This window comes from Tachyglossus aculeatus, unplaced genomic scaffold (genome assembly GCF_015852505.1).
Source record: "Tachyglossus aculeatus isolate mTacAcu1 unplaced genomic scaffold, mTacAcu1.pri scaffold_194_arrow_ctg1, whole genome shotgun sequence".
Lineage (NCBI taxonomy): Eukaryota > Metazoa > Chordata > Mammalia > Monotremata > Tachyglossidae > Tachyglossus > Tachyglossus aculeatus.
The window spans coordinates 185,603-205,936 of record NW_024044910.1 but is presented as its reverse complement, the minus strand read 5'-3'; the positions used below and the strand labels follow the sequence as shown (position 1 = coordinate 205,936).

At 45.3% G+C, this 20,334-nt stretch overlaps 1 protein-coding gene across 1 annotated transcript in view; it reads right to left on the bottom strand.

Annotated features, from left to right (window-relative positions):
* LOC119923409 (cilia- and flagella-associated protein 65-like) overlaps positions 1 to 20,334 on the bottom strand; it is a gene marked incomplete at its 3' end in the record, with an annotated part of 198,524 nt that overhangs the window by 39,359 nt on the left and 138,831 nt on the right. Inside the window, exons 21-23 of the mRNA XM_038742808.1 lie at positions 15,665 to 15,841; positions 8,098 to 8,164; positions 998 to 1,108 (exon numbers count right to left, since the gene is read on the bottom strand). Of these exons, the coding sequence (XP_038598736.1) occupies positions 998 to 1,108; positions 8,098 to 8,164; positions 15,665 to 15,841 (355 nt within the window). The remainder of the gene's footprint in view (positions 1 to 997; positions 1,109 to 8,097; positions 8,165 to 15,664; positions 15,842 to 20,334) is intronic.

Sequence of the window (20,334 nt, the reverse complement as noted above, 5' to 3'; positions counted from 1 at the left end):
TAGGGACCGTCTCTAGATGTTGCCAACTTGGACTTCCCAAGCGCTTAGTCCAGTGCTCTGCACACAGTAAGCGCTCGATAAATCCAATTGAATGAATAGATATATGTTTGTACATATTTATTACTCTATTTACTTGTATATATTCTGTTTATTTTCTCTCGTCCATATCTATTCTATTTATTTTATTTTGTTAGTACGTTTGGTTTTGTTCTCTGTCTCCCCCTTTTAGACTGGGAGCCCGCTGTTGGGTAGGGACCGTCTCTACATGTTGCCAACTTGGACTTCCCAAGCGCTTAGTACAGTGCTCTGCACACAGTAAGCGCTCAATAAATACAATTGATGATGATGATTTTGTCAACATGTTTTGTTTCGCTGTCCGTCTCCCCCTTCTAGCCCGTGAGCCCGCTGTCGGGTGGGGACCGTCTCTAGATGTTGCCAGCTTGTCCTTCCCAAGCGCTCAGTCCAGTGCTCTGCGCACAGTAAGCGCTCAATAAATATGATTGCATCATCATCATCATCAATCGTATTTATTGAGCGCTTACTATGTGCAGAGCACTGGACTAAGCGCTTGGGAAGTCCAAATTGGCAACATCTAGAGACAGTCCCTACCCAACAGTGGGCTCACAGCCTAAAAGGGGGAGACAGGGAACAAAACCAAACATACTGACAAAATAAAATAAATAGAATAGATATGGACAAATAAATTAAATAAATACATAGAGTAAAAAAAAGTACAAGCATATATACATATATATCATCATCATCATCAGTATTTATTGAGCGCTTACTAAGTGAGCGCTCAATAACCATCCTCCGTAGTAAGCGCTCAGTGAATCCGACCGAATGAACAAAGGACTATTTCTCCAACCTGGGGCTGCGGCCTGGGGCCGCCCCGAGACCCCAATCAATCAATCAATCAATCAATCGTATTTATTGAGCGCTTACTATGTGCAGAGCACTGGACTAACCCCAACCAGTAGTAGACGCCCCCCCTGACCTGCCGAGGGGGGAGAGAGGTGCCGATGGCCACTGGGGTGAACTGGTGCTCGGCCGAGGAGAAGTGGAGGAGGCCCCGTCCCGGAGTCACTGTCACTCCCACGAAGTTCAGCTGCCGAGGACACAGATGGACGCTTGAGTTTGGACCATGAGGAGGGACTGGGGCTGCTTACTGTTTGACTGCCCCCCTCCCCAATGATAATAATAATAATAATAATAATAATAATAATAATAATAATAATAATAATAATAATATTGTTGGTATTTGTTAAGTGCTTACTATGTGCCTAATAATAATAATGGCATTTGTTAAGCCCTTACTATGAGCAAAGCACTGGTCTAAGCGCTGGGGGGGAACACAAGGAGATGAGGTGGTCCCCTGTGGGGCTCCCGGTCTTCATCCCCATTTTCCAGCTGAGGGAACTGAGGCACGGAGAAGTGAAGTGGCTTGCCCCAGGTCACACAGCAGACATGTGGGGGTGGTGGGATTTGAACCCGTGACCTCTGACTCCCAAGCCGGCGCTCTTTCCACTGAGCCACGCTGCCTCTCCCCAAGCGCTTAGTACGGTGCTCTGGATACAGGCCGGCGCTCGATAAATAAGCTCTTTGTGGGCAGGGAATGTGTCTGATCTGGTATTCCACGGGCCTCTCCCAAGCGCTTAGTACAGCACTCAGTATACAGTCGACAATAAATAAGGTCGTTGTGGGCAGGGAATATGTTCGATCTAGTATTCTACTGTCCTCTCCCAAGTGCTTAATACAGTGCACAGGATACAGTCGGTGCTCAATAAATAAGCTCACTGTGGGCAGGGAATGTGACTGTTATAGCGTTCGATTGTCCTCTCCCAAGCGCTTAGTACAGTGCTCAGGATACAGTCGACAATAAATAAGCTCATTGTGGGCAGGGAATGTGACTATTATAGTGTTCTAGTGTTCTCTCCCAAGCACTTAGTACAGCACTCAGGATACAGTCGACAATTAATAAGCTCATTGTGGGTAGGGAATATGTCCAATCTAGTATTCTACTGTCCTCTCCCAAGCGCTTAATACAGTGCTCGGGATACAGTTGGTGCTCAATAAATAAGCTCACTGTGGGCAGGGAATGTGACTGTTATAGTGTTTGATTGTACTCTCCCAAGCGCTTAGTACAGTGCTCAGGATGCAGTCGGTGCTCAATAAATAAGCTCGTTGTGGGCAGGGAATGTATCTGATCTGGTATTCTACTGTCCTCTCCCAAGCGCTTAATACAGTGCTCGGGATACAGTCAGTGCTCAATAAATAAGCTCACTGTGGGCAGGGAATGTGACTGCTATAGTGTTCGCTTGTCCTCTCCCAAGTGCTTAGCACAGTGGTCAGGATACAGTCGACAATGAATAAGCTCACTGTGGGCAGGGAATGTGTCTTATCTGGTATTCTACTGTCCTCTCCCAAGCGCTTAATACAGTGCTCGGGATACAGTCGGTGCTCAATAAATACGCTCACTGTGGGCAGGGAATGTGACTGTTATAGTGTTCGATTGTCCTCTCCCAAGCGCTTAGTACAGTGCTCAGGATACAGTCGACAATGAATAAGCTCACTGTGGGCAGGGAATGTGTCTTATCTGGTATTCTACTGTCCTCTCCCAAGCGCTTAATACAGTGCTCGGGATACAGTCGGTGCTCAATGAATACGCTCACTGTGGGCAGGGAATGTGACTGTTATAGTGTTCGATTGTCCTCTCCCAAGCGCTTAGTACAGCACTCAGGATACAGTCGACAATGAATAAGCTCGTTGTGGGCAGGGAATGTGTCTTGTCTGGTATTCTACTGTCCTCTCCCAAGCCCTTAATACAGTGCTCGGGATACAGTCGGTGCTCAATAAATAATCTCACTGTGGGCAGGGAATGTGACTGTTATAGTGTTCGATTGTCCTCTCCCAAGCGCTTAGCACAGTGCTCAGAATACAGTCGACATGAATAAGGTCGTTGTGGGCAGGGAATGTGTCTGATCTGGTATTCTACAGTCCTCTCCCATGCGCTTAATACAGTGCTCAAGATACAGTCGGTGCTCAATAAATAAGCTCACTGTGGGCAGGGAATGTGACTGTTATAATGTTCGATTGTCCTCTCCCAAGCGCTTAGTACAGTGCTCAGGATACAGTCGACAATAAATAAGCTCGTTGTGGGCAGGGAATGTGTCTGATCTGGTATTCTGCTGTCCTCTCCCAAATGCTTAATACAGTGCTCGGGATACAGTCGGTGCTTAATAAATAAGCTCACTGTGGGCAGGGAATGTGACTATTATAGTGTTCGAGTGTCGTCTCCCAAGCGCTGAGTACAGCGCTCAGGATACAGTCGACAATAAATAAGCTCATTGTGGGCAGGGAATATGTTCGATCTAGTATTCTACTGTCCTCTCCCAAGTGCTTAATACAGTGCTCAGGATACAGTCGGTGCTCAATAAATAAGCTCACTGTGGGCAGGGAATGTGACTGTTATCGTGTTCGATTGTCCTCTCCCAAGCGCTTAGCACAGTGCTCAGGGTACAGTCGACAATAAATAAGCTCGTTGTGGGCAGGGAATGTGTCTTATCTTGTATTCTAATGTCCTCTCCAAAGCGCTTAATACAGTGCTCAGGAAACAGTCGGTGCTCAATAAATAAGCTCACTGAGGGCAGGGAATGTGACTGTTATAGTGTTCGACTGTCCTCTCCCAAGCGCTTAGTACAGCACTCAGGATACAGTTGATAATGAATAAGCTCGTTGTGGGCAGGGAATGTGTCTTGTCTGGTATTCTACTGTCCTCTCCCAAGCCCTTAATACAGTGCTCGGGATACAGTCGGTGCTCAATAAATAATCTCACTGTGGGCAGGGAATGTGACTGTTATAGTGTTCGATTGTCCTCTCCCAAGCGCTTAGCACAGTGCTCAGGATACAGTCGACATGAATAAGGTCGTTGTGGGCAGGGAATGTGTCTTATCTGGTATTCTAATGTCCTCTCCCAAGCGCTTAATACAGTGCTCAGGAAACAGTCGGTGATCAATAAATAAGCCCACTGTGGGCAGGGAATGTGACTGTTACAGTGTTCGATGATCCTCTCCCAAGCGCTTAGTACAGTGCTCAGGATACAGTCGACAATAAATAAGCTCGTTGTGGGCAGGGAATGTGTCTTATCTGGTATTCTACTGTCCTCTCCCAAGCGCTTAATACAGTGCTCAAGATACAGTCGGTGCTCAATAAATAAGCTCACTGTGGGCAGGGCATGTGACTATTATAGTGTTCGATTGTCCTCTCCCAAGCGCTTAGTACAGTGCTCAGGATACAGTCGATGGTCAATAAATAAGCTCACTGTGGGCAGGGAATGTGTCTGATATAGTATTCTACAGTCCTCTCCCAAGCGCTTAGTACAGTGCTCAGGATACAGTCGATGCTCAATAAATAAGCTCACTGTGGGCAGGGAATGTGTTTGCTATAGTATTCTACGGTCCTCTCCCAAGCGCTTAGTACAGTGCTCGGGATAGGGTCAGCGCTCAGTAAATAAGCTCATTATGGGCAGAGAATGTGTCTGTATTATATAGTATTCTACTGTCCTCACCTAAGCGCTTAGTACAGTGCTCAGGATACAGTCAATGCTTAATAAATAAGCTCACTGTGGGCAAGGAATGTGTCTGATATAGTATTCTACGGTCCTCTCCCAAGCGCTTAGTACAGTGCTCGGGATCGAGTCGACGCTCAATAAATAGGCTCGCTGTGGGCAGGGAATGTGTCTGATATAGTATTCGATGGTCCTCTCCCAAGCGCTTAGTACAGTGCTCGGGATAGAGTCAGCGCTCAATAAATAAGCTCATTATGAGCAGGGAATGTGTCTGTATTATATAGTATTCTACTGTCCTCACCTAAGCGCTTAGTACAGTGCTCAGGATACAGTCAATGCTCAATAAATAAGCTCACTGTGGGCAAGGAATGTGCCTGATATAGTATTCTACGGTCCTCTCCCAAGCGCTTAGTACAGTGCTCGGGATCGAGTCGACGCTCAATAAATAAGCTCGCTGTGGGCAGGGAATGTGTCTGATATAGTATTCTATGGTCCTCTCCCAAGCGCTTAGTACAGTGCTCTGGATACAGTCGGCGCTCAATAAATAAGCTTGTGGTGGGCATTCATTCATTCATTCACTCGTATTTATTGGGCGCTTACTGCGTGCGGAGCACTGTGCTAAGCACTTGGAAAGGGCAATTCAGCAATAGCGACAATCCCTGCCCACAACCGTCCTCTCCGAAGCGCTCAGTACAGTGCTCTGCACACTCTAAACTGTGAGCTCTTTGTGGGCGGGGAATGGGTCTGTTTATTGTTCTACTGTCCTCTCCCAAGCGTTTAGTACAGTGCTCTGGATACTGTCAGTGCCCAAGGAATAAGCTATTTGGGGGCAGGGAATGTGTCTGATATATTGATTGTCCTCTCCCAAGCACTTAGTACAGTGCTCTTGGATATGTATATATGTATATATGTCTGTACGTATTTATTACTCTATTTTATTTGTACATATTTATTCTATTTATTTTATTTTGTTAATATGTTTTGTTTTGTTGTCTGTCTCCCCCTTCTAGACTGTGAGCCCGCCCGCTGTTGGGTAGGGACCGTCCCTATATGTTGCCAACTTGTATTTCCCAAGCGCTTAGTACAGTGCTCTGCACACAGTAAGTGCTCAATAAATACAATTGAATGAATGAATGAATGTTGGGTAGGGACTGTCCCTACAGGTTGCCAAATTGGACTTCCCAAGCGCTTAGTACAGCGCTCTGCACACAGTAAGCGCTCAATAAATACGACTGAATGAATGAATGAATGTTGGGTAGGGACCGTCTCTATATGTTGCCAATTTGGACTTCCCAAGCGCTTAGTCCAGTGCTCTGCACACAGTAGGTGCTCAATAAATACGATTGAATGAATGAATGTTGGGCAGGGACCGTCCCTGTATGTTGCCAACTTGTGCTTCCCAAGCGCTTAGTCCAGTGCTCTGCACACAGTAAGCGCTCAATAAATACAATTAAATGAATGAATGAATGTTGGGTAGGGACCGTCTCTAGATGTTGCCAACTTGGACTTCCCAAGTGCTTAGTCCAGTGCTCTGCACACAGTAAGCGCTCAATAAATATGATTGAATTAATGAATGAATGTATATATGTTTGTACATATTTATTACTCTATTTTACTTGTACATATCTATTCTATTTATTTTATTTTGTTAGTATGTTTGGTTTTGTTCTCTGTCTCCCCCTTCTAGCCTGTGAGCCCGCTGTTGGGTAGGGACCGTCTCTATATGTTGCCAACTTGTAATTCCCAAGCGCTTAGTACAGTGCTCTGCACACAGTAAGTGCTCAAGAAATACGATTGAATGAATGAATGAATGAGTGAATGTATATAGGTTTGTACGTATTTATTACTCTATTTATTGATTTATTTTATTTGTACATATTTATTCTATTTATTTTATTTTATTAATATCTTTTTGGTTTCTTCTCTGTCTCCCCCTTTTAGACTGTGAGCCCACTGTTGGGTAGGGACCGTCTCTATATGTTGCCAACTTGTCCTTCCCAAGCGCTTAGTCCAGTGCTCTGCACACAGTAAGCGCTCAATAAATATGATTGAATGAATGAATGTATATATGCTTGTACGTACTTATTACTCTATTTTATTTATACATATTTATTCTATTAATTTTATTTTGTTAATCTGTTTTGTTTTGTTGTCTGTCTTCCCCTTCCAGAGTGTGAGCCCACTGTTGGGTAGGGACCGTCTCTATATGTTGCCAACTAGTACTTCCCAAGTGCTTAGTACAGTGCTCTGCACACAATAAACTCTCAATAAATACGATTGAATGAATGAAAGAATGAATGTATATATGTTTATACGTATTTATTACTCTATTTTATTTGTACATATTTATTCTATTTATTTTATTTTGTCAATATGTTTTGTTTTGTTCTCTGTCTCCCCTTTCTAGACTGTGAGCCCACTGTTGGGTAGGGACCATCTTTAGATGTTGCCGACTTGTACTTCCCAAGCACTTAGTCCAGTGCTCTGCACACAGTAAGTGCTCAATAAATATGATTGAATGAATGAATGCATGTATATATGTTTGTATGTATTTATTACTCTATTTTATTTGTACATATTTATTCTATTTATTTTATTTTGTTAATATTCATTCATTCATTTGATCATATTTATTGAGCACTTACTGTGTGCAGAGCACTGGACTAAGCACTTGAGAAGTACAAGTTGGCAACATATAGAGACGGTCCCTACCCAACAGTGGGCTAATATGTTTTGTTTTGTCGTCTGTCTCCCCCTTCTAGCCTGTGAGCCCGCTGTTGGGTAGGGACCGTCTCTAGATGTTGCCGACTTGTACTTCCCAAGCGTTTAGTCCAGTGCTCTGCACACAGTAAGCGCTCAATAAATACGATTGAATGAATGAATGAATGAAGAAAGGGGGCGAGTCAGGGTGACGCAGGAAGGAGTACCGCTTAGTCCAGTGCTCTGCACACAGTAAGCGCTCAATAAATACGATTGAATGAATGACTGAATGAAGAAAGGGGGCGAGTTAGGGTGACGCAGGAGGGATTACCGCTTAGTCCAGTGCTCTGCTCACAGTAAGTGCTCAATAAATACGATTGAATGAAGGAATGAATGAGAGAAGAGGAAAGGGGGGCTTAGTCAGGGAAGTCTTCTAGACTGGGAGCCCACTGTCGGGTAAGGACCGTCTCTATATGTTGCCAACTTGGACTTCCCAAGCGCTTAGTCCAGTGCTCTGCACACAGTAAGCGCTCAATAAATACGATTGATTGATTTATTGATTGGAAGTTCTCCCGGAGGAGGTGGGCCTTTGATAAGGCTTTGAATGGCGGGGGGAAGAGTCAGGGTCTGTCAGATATGGGGAGGAAGGGGGATGAGATGTAGCCTTGCTCCCCGGGATAATAATAATAATGATGGCATTTATTAAGCGCTTACTATGTGCAAAGCACTGTTTTAAGCGCTGAGCACTGTTCTAAGGGTTGGGGTTGTCCTCTGGGTGGGGATGACTGGGGGGGGGCGGGGGGCTGGGGATGGGGTGGGGTCCCCCTTACCAGGATCTCCCGGCCCTGGGACACTTTGAGCAGCACAGGTAAGCGGTCCGTCCCAGTAAAGCAGTGCCTAGAAGCGGGGTGGACACAAAGTTAGGGGATTAAATTCATTCACTCATTCAATCGTATTTATTGAGTGCCTACTGTGTGCAGAGCACTGTTCTAAGCATTTGGAAGTACAAATCGGCAACACATAGAGACGGTCCCTACCCAACAATGGGCTCACAGGCGAGACTTGCCCAAGGTCACACAGCAGACACGTGGCGGAGCCGGGATTAGCACCCAGATCCTTCTGACTTCATTCATTCATTCATTCATTAATTCAATCATTCACTCATTCAATCGTATTTATTGAGCGCTTACTGTGTGCAGAGCACTGTTCTAAGCATTTGGAAGTACAAATCGGCAACATATAGAGACAGTCCCTATCCAACAATGGGCTCACAATCTAGATTTGCCCAAGGTCACACAGCAGACACGTGGCAGAGCCGGGATCAGCACCCAGATCCTTCTGACTTCATTCATTCATTCATTCATTCATTCATTCAATCGTATTTATTGAGCACTTACTGTGTGCAGAGCACTGTTCTAAGCGTTTGGAAGTACAAATCGGCAACATCTAGAGACAGTCCCTACCCAACAATGGGCTCACAGGCTAGACTTGCCCAAGGTCACACAGCAGACACGTGGCAGAGCCGGGATTAGCACCCAGATCCTTCTGACTTCATTCATTCATTCATTCATTAATTCAATCATTCACTCATTCAATCGTATTTATTGAGCGCTTACTGTGTGCAGAGCACTGTTCTAAGCATTTGGAAGTACAAATTGGCAACATATAGAGACAGTCCCTATCCAACAATGGGCTCACAATCTAGACTTGCCCAAGGTCACACAGCAGACATGTGGCGGAGCCGGGATTAGCACCCAGATCCTTCTGACTTCATTCATTCATTCATTCATTCATTCATTCAATCGTATTTATTGAGCGCTTACTGTGTGCAGAGCACTGTTCTAAGCGTTTGGAAGTACAAATCGGCAACATATAGAACCCACAACCTTCTGATTCTCAGGCCCGGGCTCTACCCACTATACTATGCTGGGGCTCGCAGGCTCAATCCTTGTTTAGAAGCAGCGTGGCTCGGTGGAAAGAGCCCGGGCTTTGGAGTCAGAGGTCATGGGTTCTAATCCCGGCTCCACCACTTGTCAGCTGGGTGACTTTGGGCAAGTCACTTCACTTCTCTGGGCCTCAGTTCCCTCATCTGGAAAATGGAAATTAAGACTGGGAGCCCCACGTGGGACAACCTGATCACCTTGTATCTCCCCCAGCGCTTAGAACAGTGCTTTGCACATAGAAAGTGCTTAATAAATGCCATTATTATTATGAAAGAGCACGGGCTTGGGAGTCAGAGGTCGTGGGTTCTAATCCCAGCTCCACCACTTATCAGCTGTGTGACTTTGGGCAAGTCACTTCACTTCTCTGGGCCTCAGTTCCCTCATCTGGAAAATGGGGATTAAGACGGGGAGCCCCACGTGGGGCAACCTGATCACCTTGTATCTCCCCCAGTGCTTAGAACAGTGCTTGGCACATAGTAAGCGCTTAACAAATACCAAAATTATTATTATTATTTTCCCAGATGAGGGAATTGAGGCCCAGAGACGTGAATGATAATGATGGCATTTATTAAGCGCTTATTATGTGCAAAGCACTGTTCTAAGCAGTGGGGAGATTACACGGTGATCAGGTTGTCCCACGGGGGGCTCAAAGTCTTCATCCCCATTTTTACAGATGAGGAAATTGAGGCCCAGAGAAGTTCTGTGACTTGCCCAAAGTCACACAGCTGACAATTGGCAGAGCCGGGATTTGAACCCATGACCTCTGACTCCAAAGCCCGTGCTTTCATTCATTCATTCATTCATTCATTCATTCATTCGTATTTATTGAGCTCTTACTGTGTGCAGAGCACTGTTCTAAGCACTTGGGAAGTACAAATCATTCATTCATTCATTCAATTGTATTTATTGAGTGTTTACTGTGTGCAGAGCACTGTTCTAAGCGTTTGAGAAGTACAAATCGGCAACATATAGAGACGGTCCCTACCCAACAACGGGCTCACAGTCTAGACTTGCCCAAGGTCACACAGCAGACATGTGGCAGAGCCGGGATTAGCACCCAGATCCTTCTGACTTCATTCATTCATTCATTCAAACGTATTTATTGAGCACTTACTGTGTGCAGGGCACCGGACTAAGCGCTTGGGAAGTACAAGTTGGCAACATATAGAGACGGTCCTGACCCAACAGTGGGCTCACCGTCAAGAAGGGGGAGACAGAGACCAAAACCAAACATATTAACAAAATAAAATAAATAGAAGAAATATGTGCAAATAAAATAAATGAATAAATAGAGTAATAAATACGTACAAACATCTATACATATATACAGGTGCTGTGGGGAGGGGAAGGCAGGAGAGATGGGGAGGGGGAGAGGAAGGAGGGGGCTCAGTCTGGGAAGGCCTCCACTCTAGCACTTAGTAACCACTCCAGCGCTTAGTACAGTGCCTTGGTACACGGTAGGCACTTGACAAATACTTGCATATATTTGTACAGATTTATTACTCTGTTTATTTTACTTGTACATATTTACTATTTATTTATTTTGGGAATGATGTGCACATAGCTCTATTTGTTCTGCCGATTTTGACACCTGTCTACCTATTTTGTTTTGTTGTCCCTCTCCCCCCTCTAGACTGTGAGCCCGTTGTTGGGTAGGGACTGTCTCCATTTGTTGCTGACTTGTACTTCCCAAGTGCTTGGTACAGTGCTCTGCACACAGTAAGTGCTCAATAAATACGATTGATGATGATGATGAATGAATGAATGAATATAGCTGTATTTGTTCTGCCGATTTTGACACCTGTCTACATGTTCTGTTTTGTTGTCTGTCTCCCCCTTCTAGACTGTGAGCCCGTTGTTGGGTAGGGACTGTCTCTATTTGTTGCCAACTTGTACTTCCCAAATACTTAGTACAGTGCTCTGCACACAGTAAGTGCTCAATACATACGATTGAATGAATGAATGACTATAGCTTTATTTGTTCTGACAATTTTGACACCTGTCTCCATGTTTTGTTTTGTTGTCTGTCTCCCCCTTATGAGCCAGTTGTTGGGTAGGGACCATCTTTATTTGTTGCCAACTTGTACTTCCCAAGTGTTTAGTCCAGTGCTCTGCACACAGTAAGCGCTCAATAAATACAATTGAATGAATTAATGAATGGAATACCACTATTATTATTATTACTATTATTATTATTAATCAGACACATTCCTTGCCCACCACGAGTTTGCAGTCTAGAGAGTGGACAGGCTCTGATCTCATGACTTTCCAATGTCCAGGCCCGGGCTCTATCCGCTCTGCCACGCTGCTTTAGATCCGGGGGAGCCGTCCCCCCGAGAGGGAGTAGGGACCGTCTCTAGATGTTGCCAACTTGGACTTCCCAAGGGCTTAGCACAGTGCTCTGCACGCAGTAAGCGCTCAATAAATGAGATTGAATGAATGAATGAATGAAATACCACTATTATTATTATCATTATTATTATTATTATTATTAATCAGACACATTCCCTGCCCACCACGAGTTTACAGTCTAGAGAGTTGACAGGCTCTGATCTCATGACCCGTCCACCATGAGTTTATAGTATAGAGAGTCGACAGGCTCTGATCTTAGCGCTTAGTACAGTGCTCTGCACATAGTAAGCGCTCAATAAATACGATTGATGATGATCTCATGACCTTCCAATGTCCCGGGCTCTATCCGCTCTGCCACGCTGCTTCAGATCCGGGGGAGCTGTCCCCCCAAGAGGGAGTAGGGACCGTCTCTAGATGTTGCCAACTTGGACTTCCCAAGGGCTTAGCACAGTGCTCTGCACACAGTAAGCACTCAACAAATGAGATTGAATGAATGAATGAATGAAATACCACTATTATTATTATCATCATTATTATTATTATTATTATTATTATTAATCAGACACATTCCCTGCCCACCACGAGTTTACAGTCTAGAGAGTCGACAGGCTCTGATCTCATGACCCGTCCACCATGAGTTTATAGTATAGAGAGTCGACAGGCTCTGATCTTAGCGCTTAGTACAGTGCTCTGCACATAGTAAGCGCTCAATAAATACGATTGATGATGATCTCATGACCTTCCAATGTCCCGGGCTCTATCCGCTCTGCCACGCTGCTTCAGATCCGGGGGAGCTGTCCCCCCAAGAGGAAGTAGGGACCGTCTCTAGATGTTGCCAACTTGGACTTCCCAAGGGCTTAGCACAGTGCTCTACACAGAGTAAGCGCTCAACAAATGAGATTGAATGAATGAATGAATGAAATACCACTATTATTATTATCATCATCATTATTATTATTATTATTATTATTAATCAGACACATTCCCTGCCCACCACGAGTTTACAGTCTAGAGAGTCGACAGGCTCTGATCTCATGACCCGTCCACCATGAGTTTATAGTATAGAGAGTCGACAGGCTCTGATCTTAGCGCTTAGTACAGTGCTCTGCACATAGTAAGCGCTCAATAAATACGATTGATGATGATCTCATGACCTTCCAATGTCCCGGGCTCTATCCGCTCTGCCACGCTGCTTTAGATCTGGGGGAGCCGTCCCCCCGAGAGGGAGTAGGGACCGTCTCTAGATGTTGCCAACTTGGACTTCCCAAGGGCTTAGTCCAGTGCTCTGCACACAGTAAGTGCTCAATAAATGAGATTGAATGAATGAATGAATGAAATACCACTATTATTATCATTATTATTATTATTATTATTGTTATTTTTAATCAGACACATTCCCTGCCCACCACGAGTTTACAGTCTAGAGAGCCGACAGGCTCTGATCTCATGACCTGCCCACCATGAGTTTATAGTCTAGAGAGTCGACAGGCTCTGATCTCATGACTTTCCAATGTCCCGGGCTCTATCCGCTCAGTCACGCTGCTTTAGATCCGGGGGAGCCGTCCCCCCGAGAGGGAGTAGGGACCGTCTCTAGATGTTGCCAACTTGTCCTCTCCCAAGCGCTTAGTCCAGTGCTCTGCACACAGTAAGCGCTCAATAAATATGATTGAATGAATGAATGAATGAAATACCACTATTATTATCATTATTATTATTATTATTATTATTGTTATTTTTAATCAGACACATTCCCTGCCCACCACGAGTTTACAGTCTAGAGAGCCGACAGGCTCTGATCTCATGACCTGTCCACCATGAGTTTATAGTCTAGAGAGTCGACAGGCTCTGATCTCATGACTTTCCAATGTCCCGGGCTCTATCCGCTCAGCCACGCTGCTTTAGATCCGGGGGAGCCGTCCCCCCGAGAGGAAGTAGGGACCGTCTCTAGATGTTGCCAACTTGTCCTCTCCAAAGCGCTTAGTCCAGTGCTCTGCACACAGTAAGCGCTCAATAAATATGATTGAATGAATGAATGAATGAAATACCACTATTATTATCATTATTATTATTATTATTAACCAGACGCATTCCCTGCCCACCACGAGTTTACAGTCTAGAGAGTCGACAGGCTCTGATCTCATGACCCGTCCACCATGAGTTTATAGTCTAGAGTATCGACAGGCTCTGATCTCATGACCTTCCAATGTCCGGGCCCGGGCTCCATCCCCTCTGCCACGCTGCTTTAGATCCGGGGGAGCCGTCCCCCTGAGAGGGAGTAGGGACCGTCTCTAGATGTTGCCAACTTGGACTTCCCAAGCGCTTAGTCCAGTGCTCTGCACACAGTAAGCGCTCAATAAATGCAATTGAATGAATGAATGAAATACCACTATTATTATCATTATTATTATTATTATTAATCAGATGCATTCCCTGCCCACCACGAGTTTACAGTCTAGAGAGTCGACAGGCTCTGATCTCATGACCTTCCGATGTCCCGGGCTCTACCCGCTCTGCCACCCTGCTTTAGATCCGGGGGAGCCGTCCCCCTGAGAGGGAGTAGGGACCGTCTCTAGATGTTGCCAACTTGTCCTTCCCAAGCGCTTAGTCCAGTGCTCTGCGTACAGTAAGCGCTCAATAAATACAATAGAATGAATGCATGAATATCGCTCTATTTGTTCTGACCATTTTGACACCTGTCTACATGTTTTGTTTTGTTCTCTGTCTCCCCCTTCTAGACTGTGAGCCCATTGTTGGGTAGGGACTGTCTCTATTTGTTGTCAACTTGTACTTCCCAAGCGCTTAGGCCAGTGCTCTGCACACAGTAAGCGCTCAATAAATATGATTGAATGAATGAATGAATGAAATACCACTGTTATTATTATTATTATTATCATTATTATTAATCAGACACATTCCCTGCCCACCATGAGTTTACAGTCTAGAGAGTCGACAGGCTCTGAATTCCTGACCTTCCAATGTCCAGGCCCGGGCTCTATCCGCTCTGCCATGCTGCTTTAGATCCGGGGGAGCCGTCCCCCCGAGAGGGAGTAGGGACCGTCTCTAGATGTTGCCAACTTGGACTTCCCAAGGGCTTAGCACAGTGCTCTGCACGCAGTAAGCGCTCAATAAATGAGATTGAATGAATGAATGAATGAAATACCACTATTATTATTATCATTATTATTATTATTATTATTATTATTAATCAGACACATTCCCTGCCCACCACGAGTTTACAGTCTAGAGAGTCGACAGGCTCTGATCCCATGACCCGTCCACCATGAGTTTATAGTATAGAGAGTCGACAGGCTCTGATCTTAGCGCTTAGTACAGTGCTCTGCACATAGTAAGCGCTCAATAAATACGATTGATGATGATCTCATGACCTTCCAATGTCCCGGGCTCTATCCGCTCTGCCACGCTGCTTTAGATCCGGGGGAGCCGTCCCCCCGAGAGGGAGTAGGGACCGTCTCTAGATGTTGCCAACTTGGACTTCCCAAGCGCTTAGTCCAGTGCTCTGCACACAGTAAGTGCTCAATAAATGAGATTGAATGAATGAATGAATGAAATACCACTATTATTATCATTATTATTATTATTATTATTATTATTATTGTTATTATTAATCAGACACATTCCCTGCCCACCACGAGTTTACAGTCTAGAGAGCCGACAGGCTCTGATCTCATGACCCGTCCACCATGAGTTTATAGTCTAGAGAGTCGACAGGCTCTGATCTCATGACTTTCCAATGTCCCGGGCTCTATCCGCTCAGCCACGCTGCTTTAGATCTGGAGGAGCCGTCCCCCCAAGAGGAAGTAGGGACCATCTCTAGATGTTGCCAACTTGTCCTCTCCCAAGCGCTTAGTCCAGTGCTCTGCACACAGTAAGCGCTCAATAAATACGATTGAATGAATGAATGAATGAAATACCACTATTATTCCCTGCCCACCACAAGTTTATAGTCTTAGAGAGTCGACAGGCTCTGATATCATCATCATCATCAACAGTAAGCGCTCAATAAATACGATTGAATGAATGAATGAAGGCGGAGTTCCATACCCTGGGCGGCACCCGACACCCCCCCTTGCCCGCCGGGCACCTGTAGGTGAGCTCCACGGTCTGCTCCTGCCCGGGGTCCAGGCACCCGGCCTTGGGGGTGATGGAGAACAGTTGGTTGTCCTGAACCCTCATCTGGTGCAGTTCCTGGGACGTCAGCTCCATCTTCTCCGCCCAGAAGTCCAGGCTGATCCGCTGATCACTGGGAAGCAGGAAACTCCTAATAATAATGATGATGATGATGGCATTAAATAATTACGTCCTCCTCACTGTGCCTCGCTCTCCCTCACCGGGCCTCGTTCTCGCCCGTGCCGCCGTAGTATGTTTGGTTTAGTATGTTTGGTTTTGTTCTCTGTCTCCCCCTTTTAGACTGTGAGCCCACTGTTGGGTAGGGACCGTCTCTAGATGTTGCCAACTTGGACTTCCCAAGCGTTTAGTACAGTGCTCTGCACAAAGTAAGCGCACAATAAATACGATTGATTAATTGATTGATTGACCCCCGGCCCACGTCCTCCCCCTGGCCCGGAATGCCCTCCCTCTGCACATAATAATAATAATAAAGATGATGGCATTTACTAAGCGCTTACTATGTGCAAAACACTGTTCTAAGCACTGGGGAGAATACAAGGTGATCAGGTTGTCCCATGGGGGGCTCACAGTCTTCATCCCCATTTTCCAGATGAGGGAACTGAGGCCCAGAGGAGTGAAGTGACTTGCCCAAAGTCACACAGCTGACAGTTGGTGGAGCCGGGATTTGAACCCGCGACCTCTGACTCCAAAGCCCAAGCTCTTTTCCACTGAGCCATGCTGCTTCTCCAAGTAGCGCCTTGGCACATCTGCCAAGCTAGCTCTCTTCCTCCCTTCATTCATTCAATCGTATTTATTGAGCGCTTACTGTGTGCAGAGCACTGGACTAAGCGCTTGGGAAGTACAAGTTGGCAACATATAGAGATGGTCCCTACCCAACAGTGGGCTCACAGTCTAGAAGGTCTTCTTCCCTTCAAAGCCCTACTGAGAGCTCACCTCCTCCAGGAGGCCTTCCCCCTTCTCCCCCCTCCCCATCCCCCCCCGCCTTACCTCCTTCCCCTCCCCACAGTACCTGTATATATGTATAGATGTTTGTACAGATTTATTACTCTTTTTATTTATTTATTTTATTTATACACATTTATTCTATTTTATTCTATTTATTTATTTTATTATATTTTATTTGTACATATTTATTCTATTTATTTTATTTTGTTCATATGTTTTGTTTTGTTGTCTGTCTCCCCCTTCTAGCCTGTGAGCCCGCTGTTGGGTAGGGACCATCTCTCTATGTTGCCAACTTGACTTCCCAAGAGCTTAGTGCAGTGCTCTGCACACAGTGGGCGCTCAATAAATACAATTGAATGAATGAATTTATTTATTTTATTTGTACATATTTATTCTATTTATTTTATTTTGTTAATATGTTTTGTTTTGTCGTCCGTCTCCCCCTTCTAGAGTGTGAGCCCACTGTTGGGTTGGGACCGTCTCTCTATGTTGCCAACTTGTACTTCCCAAGTGCTTAGTCCAGTGCTCTGCACACAGGAAGTGCTCAATAAATATAACTGAATGAATGAATGAATTTATTTATTTTATTTGTACATATTTATTCTATTTATTTTATTTTGTTAATATGTTTTGTTTTGTTGTCTGTCTCCCCCTTCTAGACTGTGAGCCCACTGTTGGGGAGGGACCGTCTCTAGATGTTGCCAACTTGGACTTCCCAAGCGCTTAGTCCAGTGCTCTGCACACAGGAAGTGCTCAATAAATATAACTGAATGAATGAATGAATTTATTTATTTTATTTGTACATATTTATTCTATTTATTTTATTTTGCTAATATGTTTTGTTTTGTTGTCTGTCTCCTCCTTCTAGACTGTGAGCCTGCTGTTGGGTAGGGACCGTCTCTCTTTGTTGCCAACTTGGACTTCCAAAGCACTTAGTCCAGTGCTCTGCACACAGTAAGCGCTCAATAAATACAATTGAATGAATGAATTTATTTATTTTATTTGTACATATTTATTCTATTTTATTTTGTTAATATGTTTCGTTTCGTTGTCTGTCTCCCCGTTCTAGACCGTGAGCCCGCTGTTGGGTAGGGACCGTCTCTATATGTTGCCAACTTGTACTTCCCAAGCGCTTAGTCCAGTGCTCTGCACACAGTAAGCGCTCAATAAGTACGATTGAATGAATGAATGAATAATTATCATTACAATACACATTATTAGATATTATTGTATAACAGTGTTTAAGAGAAGCAGCGTGGCTCAGTGGAAAGAGCCTGGGCTTGGGAGTCAGAGGTCGTGGCCACTTGTCAGCTGTGTGACTTTGGGCAAATCACTTCACTTCTCTGGGCCTCAGTGACCTCATCTGGAAAATGGGGATGAAGACTGTGAGCCCCCCGTGGGACAACCTGATCACCTTGTATCCCCCCCCAGCGCTTAGAACAGTGCCTGGTACATAGTAAGCGCTTAAGAAATGCCGTTATTATTATAATGATTATTATTATTGTGGTATTTGTTAAGCGCTTACTATGTGCCAAGCACTGTTCTAAGTGCTGGGGGAGATACAAGGTGATCAGGTTGTCCCACCTGGGGTTCACAGTCTTAATCCCCATTTTCCAGATGAGGTAGTTTTGACCCCTGTCTACATGTTTCGTTTTGTTGTCAGTCTCCCCCTTTTAGACTGTGAGCCCGTCGTTGGGTAGGGACCGTCTCTATATGTTGCCGACTTGGACTTCCCAAGCGCTTAATACAGTGCTCTGCACACAGTAAGCGCTCAATAAATATGATTGAATGAATGAATGAATGAAAAAGTCACCAAGGCACAGAGAAGTTAAGCGGCTTGCCCAAGGTCACACAGCAGACGAGTGGCGGAGCGGGGATTAGAACCCACGTCCTCTGTCTTTCAAGCCTGGGCTCTTGCCACTAAGCCGCGCTGCTTCAATCAATCAATCAATCGTATTTATTGAGCGCTTACTGTGTGCAGAGCACTGGACTAAGCGCTTGGGAAGTCCAAGTTGGCAACATATAGAGACGGTCCCTACCCAACAGTGGGCTCACAGTCTATTTGTTAGGCGCTTATTATTAACCGTATTTATTTATTCATTCATTCATTCCTTCAATCGTATTTATTGAGCGCTTACTGTGTGCAGAGCACTGTACTAAGCGCTTGGGAAGTACAGGTTGGCAACATATAGAGACAGTCCCTACCCAACAGTGGGCTCACAGTCTATTTGTTAGGCGCTTATTATTAACCGTATTCATTCATTCATTCATTCAATCGTATTTATTGAGCGCTGACTGTGTGCAGAGCACTGTACTAAGCGCTTGGGAAGTACAAGTTGGCAACATATAGAGACGGTCCCTACCATCTCTGTTGAGCACTTGCTGTGGGCAAAGCAGTGAACTTTGTGCCAGGTACTGTACTAACCGCCGGGGTGGATATAAGCCAATCGGGGTGGACACAGTCCCTGTCCCAAGTGGGGCTTGCAGTCTCAATCCCCATTTTCCAGATGAGGGACCTGAGGCCCGGAAAAGGGAAGTGACTTGCCCAGGGTCACACAGCAGACGAGCGGAGGAGCTGGGATTAGAACCCGTGACGAGAAGCCGCATTGGCCTAGTGGCAAGAGCACGGGCTTCAGTCATTCATTCAGTCGTACTTATTGAGCGCTTACTGTGTGCGCTTTCTAGACTGTGAGCCCACCGTTGGGTAGGGACTGTCTCTATATGTTGCCAACCTGTACTTCCCAAGCGCTTAGTACAGTGCCCTGCACACAGTAAGCGCTCAATAAATACGATTGATTGATTGATTGTACTAAGCGCTTGGGAAGTACAAGTTGGCAACATAGAGAGACAGTCATTCATTCATTCATTCAATCGTATTTATTGAGCGCTTACTGTGTGCAGAGCACTGGACTAAGCGCTTGGGAAGTCCAAGTTGGAAACATCTAGAGCCCAATTTTTGAGAAGCAGCGTGGCTCAATGGAAAGAACCCGGGCTTTGGAGTCAGAGGTCGTGGGTTCAAATCCCAGCTCCGCCGCGTGTCAGCTGTGTGACTCTGGGCAAGTCACTTCACTTCTCTGGGCCTCAGTTACCTCATCTGGAAAATGGGGATTAAGACTGTGAGCCCCCCATGGGACAGTCTGATCACCTGGTATCTCCCCCAGCGCTTAGAACAGTGCTTTGCACATAGTAAGCGCATAATAAATGCCATCATTATTATTATATAGAGACGGTCCCTATCCAACCTCCAGGCCTGGGATCTCTGCTCTCCCCATCACTTAATCACTTAGAGAAGCAGTGTGGCTCAGTGGAAAGGGCCCGGGCTTTGGAGTCAGAGGTCATGGGTTCAAATCCCGGCTCTGCCACTTGTCAGCTGGGTGACTTTGGGTAAGTCACTTCACTTCTCTGGGCCTCAGTTCCCTCATCTGTAAAATGGGGATGAAGACTGGGAGCCCCCGGGGGGCAACCTGATCACCGTGTAACCTCCCCAGTGCTTAGAACAGTGCTTGGCACATAGTAAGCACTTAATAAATGTCATTCATTCATTCATTCAATCGTATTTATTGAGCACTGTACTAAATGCTTGGGAAGTACAAGTTGGCAACATATAGAGATGGTCCCTACCCAACAGTGGGCTCAGTCTAGAAGTCATCATTATGTAGCCAACTTGTACTTCCCAAG